The 14,772-nt window shown below is 40.0% G+C and overlaps 1 protein-coding gene across 5 annotated transcripts in view; it reads left to right on the top strand.

Annotated features, from left to right (window-relative positions):
* Positions 1-9,993: 9,993 nt before the first annotated feature.
* The window catches only part of SNX14 (sorting nexin 14), a 45,545-nt gene continuing 40,766 nt past the window's right edge, over positions 9,994-14,772 (top strand). For 4 of the 5 annotated variants that reach the window (XM_085056391.1, XM_085056392.1, XM_085056394.1 and 1 more), the window contains exons 1-4: positions 9,994-10,177; positions 10,271-10,391; positions 11,225-11,301; positions 11,414-11,492. In XM_085056391.1, coding sequence (XP_084912517.1) covers positions 10,038-10,177; positions 10,271-10,391; positions 11,225-11,301; positions 11,414-11,492 — 417 coding nt within the window. In that variant the 5' untranslated portion in view covers positions 9,994-10,037. The remainder of the gene's footprint in view (positions 10,178-10,270; positions 10,392-11,224; positions 11,302-11,413; positions 11,493-14,772) is intronic. The other variant, XM_085056393.1, reaches the window with a different exon arrangement.

Genomic DNA, 14,772 nt, shown 5'->3' on the forward strand with positions numbered 1-14,772 from the left:
CCAAGCTACAAGAACCAAAACACACTTCGCCCAACACCCCTATCCCCTGACTCTGAAAGGTGTTTAGGAAGAGAGTACCGAGTATTCATCACTTTGTAAGGGCATGCAGGTTAGGTCATAGGTGTTGGAATTCTTAGATATGGGGCAGGCAAGATTAATGTGATAATTCTGGAATTTCTGCCTTTCCACAACATTGTAAAAATGATAGAGAGAGATCTCAGGTTTCACAAATGAACTATAATTGTGGTTAATGTTAAAATTAGAAAAGAACAGACCTGTCTTGACTCAGACATTTTGAAGGGCAAAAAGTGGCTCTGAGAAAAGGAAAACTTGCAGGGTCTTCTGTAAATACAGTGATGATGACCAGGGAAGTTCCTCCTCTGAGGAATACAAAGCAGTTTGTCTTGTGTTTAACAGGTTGACCAAGGAATGATCACATTACAAACACTCCCCATTTGGGAAAGCTCTTAACAAAGGATATTATTTGCTCCCTGAGAAAAGGAAAAGTAATGAAATAGATAGAAAAAGAAGTAATCTACCTATGGGCAGAAGACAGCTATTAAATCTGCTTGAACTACACTACTGGCAAGTTTCTAATACCAGATTAAAGAAAAAATAGCTAGGGAGATAACCTGGCAAACCACAACTTCCTTTAGCTATGTTACAGCTTTGTAGAATCTTCCCTGCCTCTAACCCGTCAGTCCTTTTCCTGTGAAAGGTAGGTACACTCCTTAGCCAGACACCATCTAGCAGCCACAGCAGGATGAGACGGGAATGTCAGGTGATGGATCTTGGCCAGATGGAAACATCAGGTCCAAGGCAGACAGGGCCCTTGAATTATATGTCAGAAAGTAAGAATATCCCGTCTTGGCAATTATAATCATCAGGGCCACTTTATCTTGATACACATTTCAGAAGAAAATTGTATCCCTGTAAGGGAGAATGTTTTAAACACAGCAAAATACAAAATTTGTGGAAACCCCACTGTGTATGCCTAATAACTGCTATTTCAAATGTCTTGTTCAGAGAAGTGACTGATGTCCTAGAGCTAGTATTTGTAAAATTGCTGTTTTGAAGTGATGACCTAATGGTCTTGTCTCCAGGGAAGTAAGAGCCAGTCTTGAATATCTGATAAACATGTTCCAAAGATAGACCCTTTTTTCCCCATGCAGGTGAGGCGTTCCTCCATCTCTTCTAATGGTGTAACATATTTGGCACTCGTTGCTCTTAATAATCCCTTACAGGGTGGATAAAAGAAAGGTAGAGAAAAACTTTTTAGTAAGGCCCAGTGATGCCAATAATTGAGTGACACTTGAGGAATGCCAAGTTCATAGCAAAGTTTGCATGTAGAGTCTTGATTTGAATGTCTTGATGCAGGGCACAAAGTGAGAATAGGTGTTACACTTGCAAAGCTGGATGAGTCAATGCCAATTCAGCAACCTCTTTGCAGAGTTCAAGTTTGGGATGGGCCCAAAGAGCTCCCAAGTACATTAGCATCTTGTACAAAGTTGCATTTGTTCTTGAGAAGTGTGGTACAAGCCCAGCATCCTTCAAGGGAGAAGAGGCTGATTGTTTCTTGGGACTAGGCTACAATTTAAAATCATTAAAGGAACCCAAATAGGTGTATGCTACACTGAAGGTGGTTGTCTGTTGCTCTGAAATAATTGTGCTCAAAATTTACAGTATGAGCTTGGAAGCAGACATCTGGGACTCCAAGAGATGAAGACTTAAAAACCAGTATAAAGGTTGCTGAACTTGTTTGAAGATGTTCTGTTTCCTTCAGTCTAGGCTACGTCTTAGTTGAATAAACTACACTTCCTTAATGAACAAAAGGAATTTTTTTCTAAAGCTACCAAATGTAAAAGCTTGAATCAGATCTGAAGGTAGGAGGCTGAAGAAGGAATGTGATACGGTAGAATACACTTGGAAGTTTTAGTTTGCCAGCATGGTCTCTACTTCTTGAGTTGAAAGAGAATAAATCTTTGTATGTTGTTCATTAGTGCTCAGAATATAGAGGATTTGTTTTCATAGCTCTTGGTCAGAAAAAGTTACTTCCTCTGGAGGTGTAAGCATGGTGAACAGCATCTCTGAAGACTGTGGGAGAAGGGAACATACCTGAAGGTAGAAGTAATGTGAATATCTCCTATTATGGAGATAGGTGCATGTTCTGAGTTCTTGGTGAAACTCAGGTGAGCAGCTTTGAACTAAGACAATTTGGACTAAATGTACTAAATTCATGTCTGCTCACTCCCAAGGCTGCTCCTCCAGATAATAAATGATTTCAGTTTGGTCCTTTCTACTTTCATTTTGGTCCTGGGCTTCAGGGAAGGAGCATGAATTACTACTGCATACGTAGCCTGACTTCTCCAAACCTAACAAACAGCTGAAGACGGAAATGGAGAGGGGAGCACACAGCTGGGCAGTGGTCCAGAAACACACCAGATACGTGGGCTTTTCAGAATTTGAGACTAGCTGATACTCCCAAGTTTCTTGATGACAGTGTATCCCAGAAACACACTGCATGTAGACAAAACACCACTCTGCAGTTATAGCTTAATATTTAACCTACAATTTACCACATCTAAGCTGAATGGTGGTCAGTGGAGAATTTTCTACTCATCCTTGATACATGGTCTGCTAGGAACCTGGATGATATTAGAGAATCCTTTCTCTGTCTTATGAAGCAAAGTCTACTTTCTTCAGGAAAAAACCTTCCCTCTTGCATCTGAACTGCAGTGACCCCAGCTTGAGGTCTGTCTACAGCATCCACGTTCTTTGTGTTGTTTTAGGAGCTATGTTAACATATCTGTTGACATCCCAAAGACCTCAGTCTTCACTTGCAATTTCTGGGGTGGTGGTGGTGAAAATACTACAAGCTGGACCTTCAGAGAACCTCCGAACTCAAGATTGGACTGGAAGATTTGCAGCTTCTTAAGGGGAAGAAAGTGTTACTCCTTAAAGTTTGATGAAAAGGATAGTAAACTGATTTTCATATTAAAATGCCCCTTTATTAATATATATTTTAAAATATGTATTTGTGAAAGAGGAGAAATGTACTGCTTTGTGTTTTAAGCAGTTTATTTTGTGATTTTTTTTGTACAAAGATAAATCAGGTAGCTTATATGGTAGTAAACATTTTAGTCACAAATCAGAAATTAATTTATTGAATTTCAGAAAAATAGCAAGTGAGTGGTAATAATAATTCCCTATACAGTATCAGACCTTACTAGCTCCAATGCCTTTCCTGTCTAGAATGCTAGTTATTTAAATAAAGCAGAAAATAAAAAGCAAAGCAGAATTTTAATGGAGTTTTGCCATGCCTAGCAAAGTCTTACAAATAGTCCTTGCTTCTTGATTTCACAGTTTGTGCCTTTTGCAGACAGCTCAAAGTCCTCTTCCCTTGCCTCAGCATGCACTCTCCCTCCCCAAAAGACATTTGAGGGAAATTCACTGTGCAATGGCCAAATGTGCACCAGAACCAGTATTTGCATTTGCAGAACATCTGGAGGAACCACAAGTAGCTGTTCCTTGCCACTCTGGGAGAGGGACTGTGGCATTCTGTTCTACCAAGGTGTGTCTGCTGATGGGCCCACAGAGGGATCATTGCTTCTGCAGAAGCACCATTAATGCCAGTGCTAGAAGGGAAATGCTATATAATAATACATTGCTTTTTTTCTATCAGATATACCAACATTTTGGATGGCAAAAAACATTTGGCATACCAACAGGAAGTTGGGCATGTGTTCAATAAATGGCATAGATCAGCTGTGAGCTAGAAGGATTGATCAATTATGAGCTGTAACGAAGCTTGGGCTTGCAGAGGGCATGGTACTGAAGATCCACTCCTTAACCTCTCATTAAAACAATAATGTTCCTCTTGGAGTGGAGCTCTGCCATGGACCTATATGCTCCAGTTATACCACAAAATATGTAAGATATGGGCAAGCTGCCCATGTGCTCCAAAAAGCTATTTTCAAAAACTTAAGACTCATCCTTCCATATGAGGAGGAACTGTCCAGGTGCTCCCGTAGTACCACCTTGAGCATTCTGCCTGTTTGCACAGAATGAGATTTGTTTTGCTTTTGTCATGTATTCAGTATTCTTCCTAGGGAAATGTAACACGTTCTCTTTAACCATTATGTAAATACTTCTTTTTTTTCTGGACATCATTTAAAAGGAAGAAAATATCAGATTGATTCTGTACATCCTCAGCCAACAAATGGCAAACAAAATATCCTGGTTATGCAACTGGTTCTGTAACAGTTCCCATGAAGTGTCTGATGGAAAGACTTAAGTGCAATTAACTTTTTCAAGGTGACAATAATTTTGTTTAACTTCTACCCTATGCTGCTTTTACATACTTCATATTGTTGGAGAAACTGGTTGCTTGAACTAAAAATAACTCTATGGAATTCTGACCTGACAAAAACACTCAAGGCATTTACTGCTGTGTCCACAGAAGCTAAAAGCAATGGGCTCCAGGATAGCAGCTCACCAGTCACCAAAAGAAGCCTGATCTCACAGATCTCATCACTGTATCTGGGTTTACATGGTCACATTAAGTATCCTCAGAAAGTTTTCTTGGATACAAGCTGGCTTACAACAGCAACCCGTAGTTACAGTTAGTCTGTTCTCCACTTTTAACGACTTCTGCTGGTTGATTAGAATTTCCTGAGTACGTGAAGGCTTTAGGTTAGGACTTTTTTTCACTGTTTTTCTTTTAAGGTGGAGAAAAGGAATCCATCATAAATGAGAGTTGTATCCAAATGAGGGAAAAGGATAATAAATCTTCATAGACAAAAATGTTAAAATACTCTGAGACAGGACAAAAAAAAAAAACAATTTAAGAAGGCACTAACTCTAATAAAAATAATTTTGAATGCTATTTTGTTAACAGTTTTGTTCCCGGTGTTGCAGCCTGTCCCTACTAACTGCTACATAACAGAGGAGATAGTAACATTGGAAGAGGAGAGGGGAAACAACAAAGATGATAGAAGGTACAGAAGTGCTCTTATGTGAAGGACAATTCACTGGAGCAGGAATCTTAATTTTGGAAAAGACAATTTTTTCTTGTTGACTGGAGTATTTTGCTAAAATGATAAGCAGCAATTGTGCTGAGTAGGGAGTGATCTTTCACCATCTCTAGTAAACACAAGAATGTTTGGAGAGCTGTATCTTCCCTCACACAAATGCAAGTGGTGGAACTCCTTGCTGCATGGTTTTTATGGATGTTAAAGTTCCTGATTCTTCAAAAGCAACTTGAAACTTAGGAAATAAATTCTTTCTCAGGATATCCCCAAGATTATGAATCAGAGTAAAAGAATGTTCCAGGAATTTATTATTACATTCTTGCCATGCTTTTACAACTTTTTCCTAGTATCCCCTGATGGCCATCATCACAAACAGGATGCTCCCCCAGCCGAACTTTGGCTGATCCAACACAGTTGTTCTGTGAGTCCAGCATGTATCTATGATGAAAAACTTAACTAGCTTTAAATTCTTCAGGTCTCACCATAGTTTTGAGGCACAGGTGCTGCAACGGTTTGCAATGATTTAACAGAAACACATTTCATCTAACAGGGATTATCTTGACACCTTTTAATTCAGCTGAAACAAGGGATCCTGGCTCAAGTTCATCCTCAAACTCCCTACTTGAAAATTTTCCCCATTTGGGAAAATGTCAGCAGGAATTCCCCTCATGATCTGACAGTTATTTTCACATTGTGTATCCATGGCAGGGCTTTCTTTACCCCCATAGTAAGTCAACAGCTTAATTTTAATTTTGACTGAGCTCGTACATATGTGCTATGGCATTATTTTAGCTGTATGCATGAGTACAGCTCCTTATTCCTTTCACAAACTTTTTCTTACAAATTCTTAACATCCATCTTGACATTCCCCCATTTCTCCCTGATCAGCCTAGGTTTTGCAAAGGAATTAGGTTTTCCAGATCTCTCCTTTGCACGTATGACCAATTGACCTACTCCACTCAATACTTACGGTGCATATCCACAGACCTTGTTGTTTTTTGCTCTGGTGAATCAAGATAAAATTTCTGTGGACTACAGTTTTGCCAAATGTTACCACAAATAATAATATTAATTTCTTTTAACATGTTTTTAGTGTCTCCTGTATACATTTATTTCTCTTTTTTGTGCATATTCCTGCGGGCCTCTTATTTCTACTGTGTTGTAGTCACCTTCTACACCTTGCAACTTACTGCTCTATTTTTTTTCTTTTAATGTCCCATAAACAGTAGTATATGACTGAACAAATTATTTTCATCTCTAATACTTAAATTCTCTCCAGTGTCTTGTCTGTGAAAGAATTTCCTCAGAAAATTCCTTTTCATGTTAACAATTGGAAGAAAAGCTCTCTATACACCCATCTGTCTCTGAATCTTTTTACTTTCTCCCTAAGGGTTACAAGTTCTTCAAGGCAAAACTGACTCTAGAACATTGCCTGGTTTTTGTTCTTTTTTTTCCCAAATAGACCTTGTCCCAGTGAAATTCTAACACACTCTGTGCTCCTCAGCACCCTTCTGGTTTGTCAAGCATTGTTCCTGTTGGGCATACTAAACTGACCCTCTGCAAACTCCACTTGAAGTGGGTCCTTTTACTTGAATTTCTGTATTGAAACAGTCTCCTTGTCTTTTTTTTGCCCTGCACGTCTTTATTTCGCCTGGTATTTTTAGTCCTAAACACAGCCTGGTAGGTATTTTCATGTTTTCTAACAGAAAGACTGTATTTTACAGCCTCTTAAAAAAAAAAAAAAAGATGAATTTTGAGTGGTGTGTTACAATTGAAACTTCTTAGCCTTTTCCCTTAAATTTCAATTGCCTTCTAAATCTGCTTCTAAACAAACAACACAACTTGTCAGTCTGTGTCATTCCCTGCAAGTATGGAGACCGGTGATCTTCTACAAAGTGTTTTGCACATTTTTTCTTAAATCATTTTTCCCTCCCACCTGCCATTTTGCTCCTTCCTGCAGCAGCTGAACTACCCCATTCTTCCAGAAGAAAACTTGTGAGGGATTTTACCTAGAAATCCAAAGCCCCTGTTGCTGTATTAAGGAGGTACTTTTGGGCCCAAGTCATCACTTCCTCACCCAGTTTGCTTCAATCTGGTCATACTGAGGGTCAGTGTGTGCAAATACAAGAACCTACAACTACAGGCAGCACACATTCCCATACAGCTGGCAAGCATGGGTCTGTGAGTGAGGTGATTTTCAAATGCCATAAATCTTGACTATGAACAGTTTATTAACTCATTAACAGACAAATGAATATTACTGTATTTGTAACAGCAAAGCTAATTTTGCTTATCAAAGTGCTTATAATTATTCTCCTACCCAAACCAGAAATGTGCAGCAAATGGTCAGCCATCACTCTAACCTGAAGTTTCAGTGTTCCTTTAAAGGCCAAAAAGTATTACTAAAGGGCAGTTTTCACCTTATATTTGTTGCATACACTTGGATCATCTCAGGTGGAAACTAACTGTTGGTGGAGGCCTTATTTAGGCTTCTTGGACAGGGCCCACGAAGTGAACAGGGACTTGTGAGGAATAATTATAAAGGAATATTAATTCCTCTTGTTGGGTAAATATGAAGGATTAGAAATTGTAAATTAGCCTTGGCAACTGTATCCTTGAAAGAGAGAACTGTGTAAGGCCTTGAAAAGAGCAAAACCAGACTTGCAGAGTAAATTAAATGCGATTAACTGGTGAGAATCTGTATATTACAGTTCACTGTCTGGCTGATTTAAAAAAGGCATTTTTTAAGGAAAAAAAAACCCAAAACCAAAACCAAACACTTTGGTCAATACAGTCTCAGCCTTATAACTGATGTTACTTGGCCGAGAATTGTAGTTTTGTATTTCAAGTTGTTGAAAATCTGCACTAATATACTTCTTAAATGCCAGAATAGGCAAGCTTCTCCTGCCATCAAAGATAACATACACTAAATCCCAAACCAGGGAGAACTGGCTCCACAAGATGACGTGTGTGATCAATGAAAGATCCTTTTACATTTTAAATACTAAAATAAAACCTATCTTTCTAGAATAACCTGGTCCTGGACACATTACTTCAGAGCCCATCTCCAGATGCATGCTTTTCCCTGGCACTTCTCCACTTGACCACAAAACCTAAGAATGTATGTGAAGAGAGAAAGACTTGCTATTTCCAGAGAATGGATAAAGTTCTTATTTCTCAAACAATTTTGAAAAGCTTGATGTTGCCAGTACTTCCCTTTTGTTCTTCTATAGTTTTATTTTGTTGAAAAACAAACAGACATCAGCTGAGTCTTTCAGCATACCAGAACAATCTAGGGGCCATGGTGACACAGGGTGATGGGCAATGCCAACAGTGCTGTCTCCAGCAGAGCAGGATGGGGTAAAACAAATTGTTGTTGTGTCTGCGCAGCAGATGTAAAGTCTGTAAGCTGAAGGAAATTGCAGAGCTTCTCAGATAATGAGGTACAATTAGTGCCAGATGTGAATGTGGCAATGTAACAGTAAATAAATGCAATTCTGAACAATGAAGCTATAAATTAAAGAAACTTTACCTGAAGTAGAGAATGCAAATGGAAGCAGAAGTTTGACTTAAGCTTCTGCTGGTTTGCTGTGCAAGTCACTTCCTGTGTTACAGGTATGTGATGCTGTGGCATCTTCATGATATATTGTAAGAATTACAGATTTTTGGAAATTAGTCCTTATTAAAAGCATTGCAAGATAAGTGACTAAAAATCACAAGTAGTAAAGCTGAGGATAAAGTAAGCTGATAACAAAAATAATACATCTTAGGAAAATTAATTTCCTCTGAACAGACTGTATGGAGATTTGCTGTGTGAATGCACCTTGGTTTCTTCTACTAGAAAATGTGGACTGACATGAAATAATACTGTGCAGAGACTCTTAAAGAAATTCAAGCTGACCCTGGGCTTTTGCCAAATGCTCTGAGAAAGGTCAACATACTGCAGTCGAACAGCAGCGTTTCACCTACTGGAGAGGTCAAGGGAAGTGTTGCATAAACTGACAAAGCATCCGAGCAAAGATTCTGAAAGCTGTTTTCGGATTTCAGTTTCTAGATACTGACTCACCCTCCAAATACCAGTATTTTCTTACCAGTGTAGTTGCAGGGATCTCTGTGAAGATTTATAAACACGACCCATCTGAACAGATGTATTTCATGTGCCCAATGTGCCTGCGTGGGGTTTGTGCAAATGGACATACAAGGCAACAGCAACTTCTCAAAACAACTAAAAGCAGACACCTCTCCCTGAGTGGGTCTGTTTCCCATTTGCCACTTAGAAGGCCCTTTATCAGTATGAATTCCCAACAGCTGTTATATTTTGCCCATTGAACTGGTATTCCCATAACCAGTAGTATCTTATTAACAGAGACTGGAGTTTCGTAACGCTGAGTAACTCCAGAGCTGCTGAAAGCACTCCAGCGGTTTGAAACTCGTGACTTACAGTGTAACTGGAGGTGTTATTCGTGTGAAGTTGGTTTAAATCCTTCTCACTAGCGATAAATTATATTCCAGAATTCCCCTCTTTTCAATGTCTTACTCTTGTACACTTACTGATGTTAAGGTGGGCTCTTATTACATTTCCTACCCTGTTCCTTTTCTTTACAGCCAATTACGAAGCTTTGAGCGGTGTTTATAGGGTTTTAGTGTCCCGGTCACTAAATGATTTAGTTCAGTCATCATCCAAATATAGAGCATTTAATCAGACGTAGCACTTTCTGTCCGCCTGGCGCTGGGAACCCCTCGTTGTCCAGAACCCAAGTATTTATAACTAGGTAGGCTCGCTGTCATCAGAGCCCTTCTATTTACAGTGCCCAGCGCGCTGCGTGACACAGCACAGCTGCGGATGTCCCCGCGGGGCTGCAGGGCCACCCCGCCCGGCTGCTCCGGCACGCCGCTCCTCCCGCTCCGCCTCTCCCCGCCCCGCCCCGGCCCCTCGCTGCCGCCATCACGGGGCGCCGGTAGCGGAAGCGGCTCCGCCTCCGGCCCGGCCGGCGGGCAGCGGCCGCCATGGGGGGCGTGAGGGCGGCCGGGCGGCGGCTGCTGCGGCGGCTGCGGGGCACCGAGGGGCTGCGGGAGACCTGCCGGCAGTACCCGCTCTCCTGCTGCCTGCTGCTGGCGCTGGGCACCGCCACGCTGCTCCTCAACCGGTAACCGGGCGGGCGGGGGCCCCGCGGGGCGGGCGGCGCGGCGCCTTCTTACAGCAGTGTTTGCTTCCTGTCCTTTTCTTCCTACCCTCGAAGGTACTTGCACGTTCTCATGATCTTCTGGTCCTTCGTGGCTGGCGTCGTCACCTTCTACTGTTCCTTGGGACCGGACTCCCTGCTGCCCAATATTCTGTTCACGATAAAATACAAACCCAAGGTAAATATGTCTGTGATGAGTGTTGTGCTTTCTTTAAATGTAATAAGAATTTGTATGGAATGGCAGTTTCTGTCTAATCCTAGCTGTTTTCAGAAATATTGTACATCAATACAGCTCATATACTCCTGCTGACAGGTGTTTTGTAGCAAAAGGTGATGATTAACACTTCGGATTATTCCCGTGTTTCTGCATAGTCCCATCAAATCCACCTTTGGCTGCAAGGCCGATTGTTGGAGTGTCCGTAGATGTTGTTTCCTGTTCCCCTCATTGTACATTTTGAGCATTTGAGTAGCAGGCAGTGGAGAAATAATGTTGTTTGTTTGCTCTTTTACTGGGGCTTTTTCTTTCCTAAAGATGCCCTTCCTTTGGCAGGTCAGTGCTGAGTCTTCTTTGCCAGTGTAATCAAAATTCTCTAAGCGGTATTTGAAAGAGAAAAATACTCCCAAAGCAAATTGGTCTTTTCTAACTTGTAATGATTTAATGTGGACTTTCCTAGGACTAAAAAGGTATAATTGCAATAGTTCAAGTCTATGAGTAAGGCAAGTTTTGCAGAAAACCCAACTGTTACTCTGTTATTAGACCGATGATTGGGGAGATGAATAGAGATGTGAGATATCTGTGTCCTGGGACTTGGTTTCAGCGGAAGTGATTTTTCATTTTGGTTCAGTTGTTTTCACATATGATGCCTTGTTACCTTGTTTTCCTATTGGAAGAAAAAGTTTGTCTTCATTCAGTTCTCTGTAATAGCATGCTCTAAAAGGAAATTCACAAATGTGTTGGTATATTAATAGAGTCATCATTTTGGCAAATGTAAACTTGTCCAAATCTCTTAGCAGCTGGAATTGCCGGAGCTGTTTCCTCATGGTCACAGTTGTGCTGTGTGTGGCAAGGTCAAGTGCAAGAGGCATAGGTAAGTTACATCTGTGGCAGTGGTAAGGTTGGTGCTGGTGTCATTTTGCACATCACAGTAGGAAACTTGCAGTTGCGTATTGTTACATAAACTTTTCCATGCTCTCCTACAGACCTACTTTGCTTCTGGAAAACTATCAGCCATGGCTGGATCTGAAAGTGCCTTCCAAGGTGGATGCATCACTTTCAGAGGTAAGTGGTGGATCATTTCTTTAGTACCTTAAGGTTCTGTGGGCTTTTAGTACTTGTCTTTTAGACTTTTTGCTTCTGGTTCAGGAGGTGGTTCAGATGTACCTCCCAGGTATTTTAACTTGTTCATGTAAAAGTTAAATCAAAAGAGTGTTTGCTGGGAGCAGGGAGGCAAGGTGACCTGCTTTTAAATGTGGACTGCTTGTGTAGCAGTGCGCCTAGAACATAGAAGAAATGTCTGTGTATATGGGGAAAAGTATTGAAAACAACAGTTACAGTTGAGCAAGTCTGAGTCTTGAAAAGTTAAGGATTTCAGTCTGCTTAGTTTGGAGTAGAGGGTAAAAGTTGATTTGCTCCAGCTACAAAAGTTCTGTAATGAAGATGGTAATTGGATGGTAGGGAGCCTACAAGAAAGATGGAAAGAGGCTATTTACAAGAGCATGGGGGAAGACAAGAGGGAATGGATTCAAACTGATAGAGTAGGTTTAGATTAGATATTAAGAAGAAATTCTTCACTGTGAGGGTGGTGAGGCACTAAAGTTGCCCAGAGAACTTCTGGTTGCCCCATACCTGGAAGTGTTTAAGGCCAGGAGGGATGGAGCAACCTGGCTAAATGGAAGTTGTCCCTGCCTATGGCAGGGGATTGGAACTTGATGATCTTTAAGGTCCCTTCCAACCCAAACCATTCTATTAATCTATTTAAAATCATCAGACAAAGCTGTAACAAATTTTGTCTGAAATAAGAAATCAGTGAATTTACTCAAAGGAGAATACCATGTATATCTTTTTTTAGTAAGACTGTAAATCAGGAATTTTGTTCTAATCTCTTTAAAAAGAATTATTTGAAGAGCGGTTTTTCTTTTTATTTCCTTGATTGGTAATTGATAAATATATTGGCAGCTAAACAGATCAGCTTTGTTGTGTTTTGAAGCTAGGAAAATATACTAGCATGTCTGTAGCTTAATATCCATTTATTTAGAATTCCAGCTTTGGAGTTCTGTGGTAGGAGGATGAACAATTAGGCATGGCACAAGTGAGGATTTTTGTGTGTTAGTTCTTGTAATTGACAACGTGGTGTATGAAGTCAAAGCCATGTGTGTCTGTGGTACAAGCTAACACTTCAGTTCAGCTCTGTGAGGTGTTGTCCCAGGCATGGCCCACTGCAGGAGTGAGAGGAGAATGAAAACTTAAGGGAAGGAAGGGATGGACAGTTGAGGAATATTTTTAAAAAAGAACGCGTAACAGCTTGTTGACTTCCTTTTGTTGATTGAAGTGACTTCCTCTGTGATTTCAGAAGCAAACATTTACTCTTTTAAAGTTACTTAATCTATTATCTTTTTTAATAAGTTTAAGTGTATTAAAATGACAATAGAATTTCAATGGACTCTTCCTTTAATAATAGAATGTAAAATAAATGCTTCTGTGCATTCAATATTTTTAGGCTTTAGGGTACCAAATAGCTGTGGCAGTCTACCAAAGGATGTGGTAAATGCTGAAGAATTGGAAATTTTTCTGTTGAGCTTAAATGGGAATTCGATTCTGAAAAAGTTCTTTGTAGTATCTCTTTGTAAGTGGTATAAATAGATACCATAGTTATATTCTTGGTATTTTGTATCTGATCGGTGTTGCTGTAGTTCTGCTTTTACCAAAACAGTGGCCTTTTCTTTGCTGTTGCTTTTACTTCAGTGGCATGTCCCAGGTCCTGCTTTATTTAGCACTGCAAGCATGGGTTTTGTGTATCTATGCCATACTTCTCATTCCTTTACCTCCTTTGTGTTCTTAACTAGAGGGAGGAACTAGGTCTGGATTCTGTACCTTCCAGGGAGAGTGGGCCAGGGTCATCCTCTGTGATGGACCCAAACAAGTAGTCTGAGCCACCTTTTTCCCCTGTGTAGGACAGATATTATTTAAAATGAGAAATCTCATTGCAGCTTTTCTCTACTGTTTAAAAGGGCAGCAAGGGGTTCTGCCCACACCATATTCCTCTTGACCATCTGCTCTGAGGATGCAGCAGGTAATGCTGGCCTGGAATTGGATAGCCTGCTTCAGGCTGGAAGGAGAGACTGCTCTTACTCTCTTTTGTAGGTTAGTCATACATTAGAGAGAAGCTGATACAATGTGAACTGAATTAAGATTAATTAGATTCCCAAGGAGTGCAGAGTGCAGCCTGTTTCTAAAAAGCAGTTTCTTCAAATACTTGGAATAATTCTGGAATTTTTAATTATGTTTTAGTTTTTCTAGATTTTTTTTTGCAGGTTGAAGAATTTTGGCAATATTCTCATTACCGAATGTTTCTAATTTGAACCAAGTGTATAGCCTTTAAGCTTGTGTTTTCAAGTGCTTTCAGAATAATTTAATACGTGCTCAAATCAGAAGAAATCCAAGTTTTCCTCACAAGTATGGATTTTTCTCTCTTGGATTGTTATGACAGTTTGTCTCATTTTGCAAATTCTTAATCTTTTGCAGCCTTGTTTTAGTCTATCTAGTTGCTGGATGTGTTTAGAAGAATAACAAAACCTATGCCTGGACATTCCTCCCCGCATTTATATTTCTTCTTATAGTTGAATGCTAAACTGTCTTAACCATGCATCTGTTAATATTTTATAATTTGGGCTGTGTCCTGCACAAAAATAAGGCAGTGACCCAAGTATGATTTTGTTTCCGGTTTCTAATCCATTTTGCATTATGTTAGTTTCTTCACTGTTTTCTTTCTTTTTGAATTAGGACATGGTATCAGTTAGTTTTATATTGTATGTAATCTAGGTGCTACAGATTGTATAGAGGAGAATAGAATTCTGTTTTTTCTCTTAATGAACTCATCTTTTTCTCTACAATCTCATTTTTGCTATGTGGGAGATGATTGCAAGTCAAATCTGGGGAAAGTTGCTGAACTACTCTTGATCAGCATAATGAAAGTAATGTCTCACTGGATCAAGGTGCCGCTGTCTTTTGACCTCATGTTTGGTGTTTTTTTTTTTAATTTCTTAAGTTCTCAGGTTCTTGACTTGACTTGATTATGGGACTAGATTTTTTCTTTGTTGCTTTCTAAAAGCAAGATATAGACAAATGCATGACAAGAAATCAGTTATTGCCTGAATGTGCTCTTTGCCAGTCTTGAACTCTTGTAGCAGCACAATGGGCTGCATGCTTTCTTCTTGCAAATCGCTTGTTCTACCCTCAGGAAGTGGTCTCAGCTATCTAGTTAGGCTTTGTAATTGTCTGTCTCTTAAGGCTTTGTAATTGTTACTGTGGTTCATGTACCAAATCCTTGCTCCCTTCTATT

This window comes from Lichenostomus cassidix, chromosome 3, assembly GCF_008360975.1.
Source record: "Lichenostomus cassidix isolate B80296 chromosome 3, HeHo_3.0, whole genome shotgun sequence".
NCBI classification, from domain to species: Eukaryota; Metazoa; Chordata; class Aves; order Passeriformes; family Meliphagidae; genus Lichenostomus; species Lichenostomus cassidix.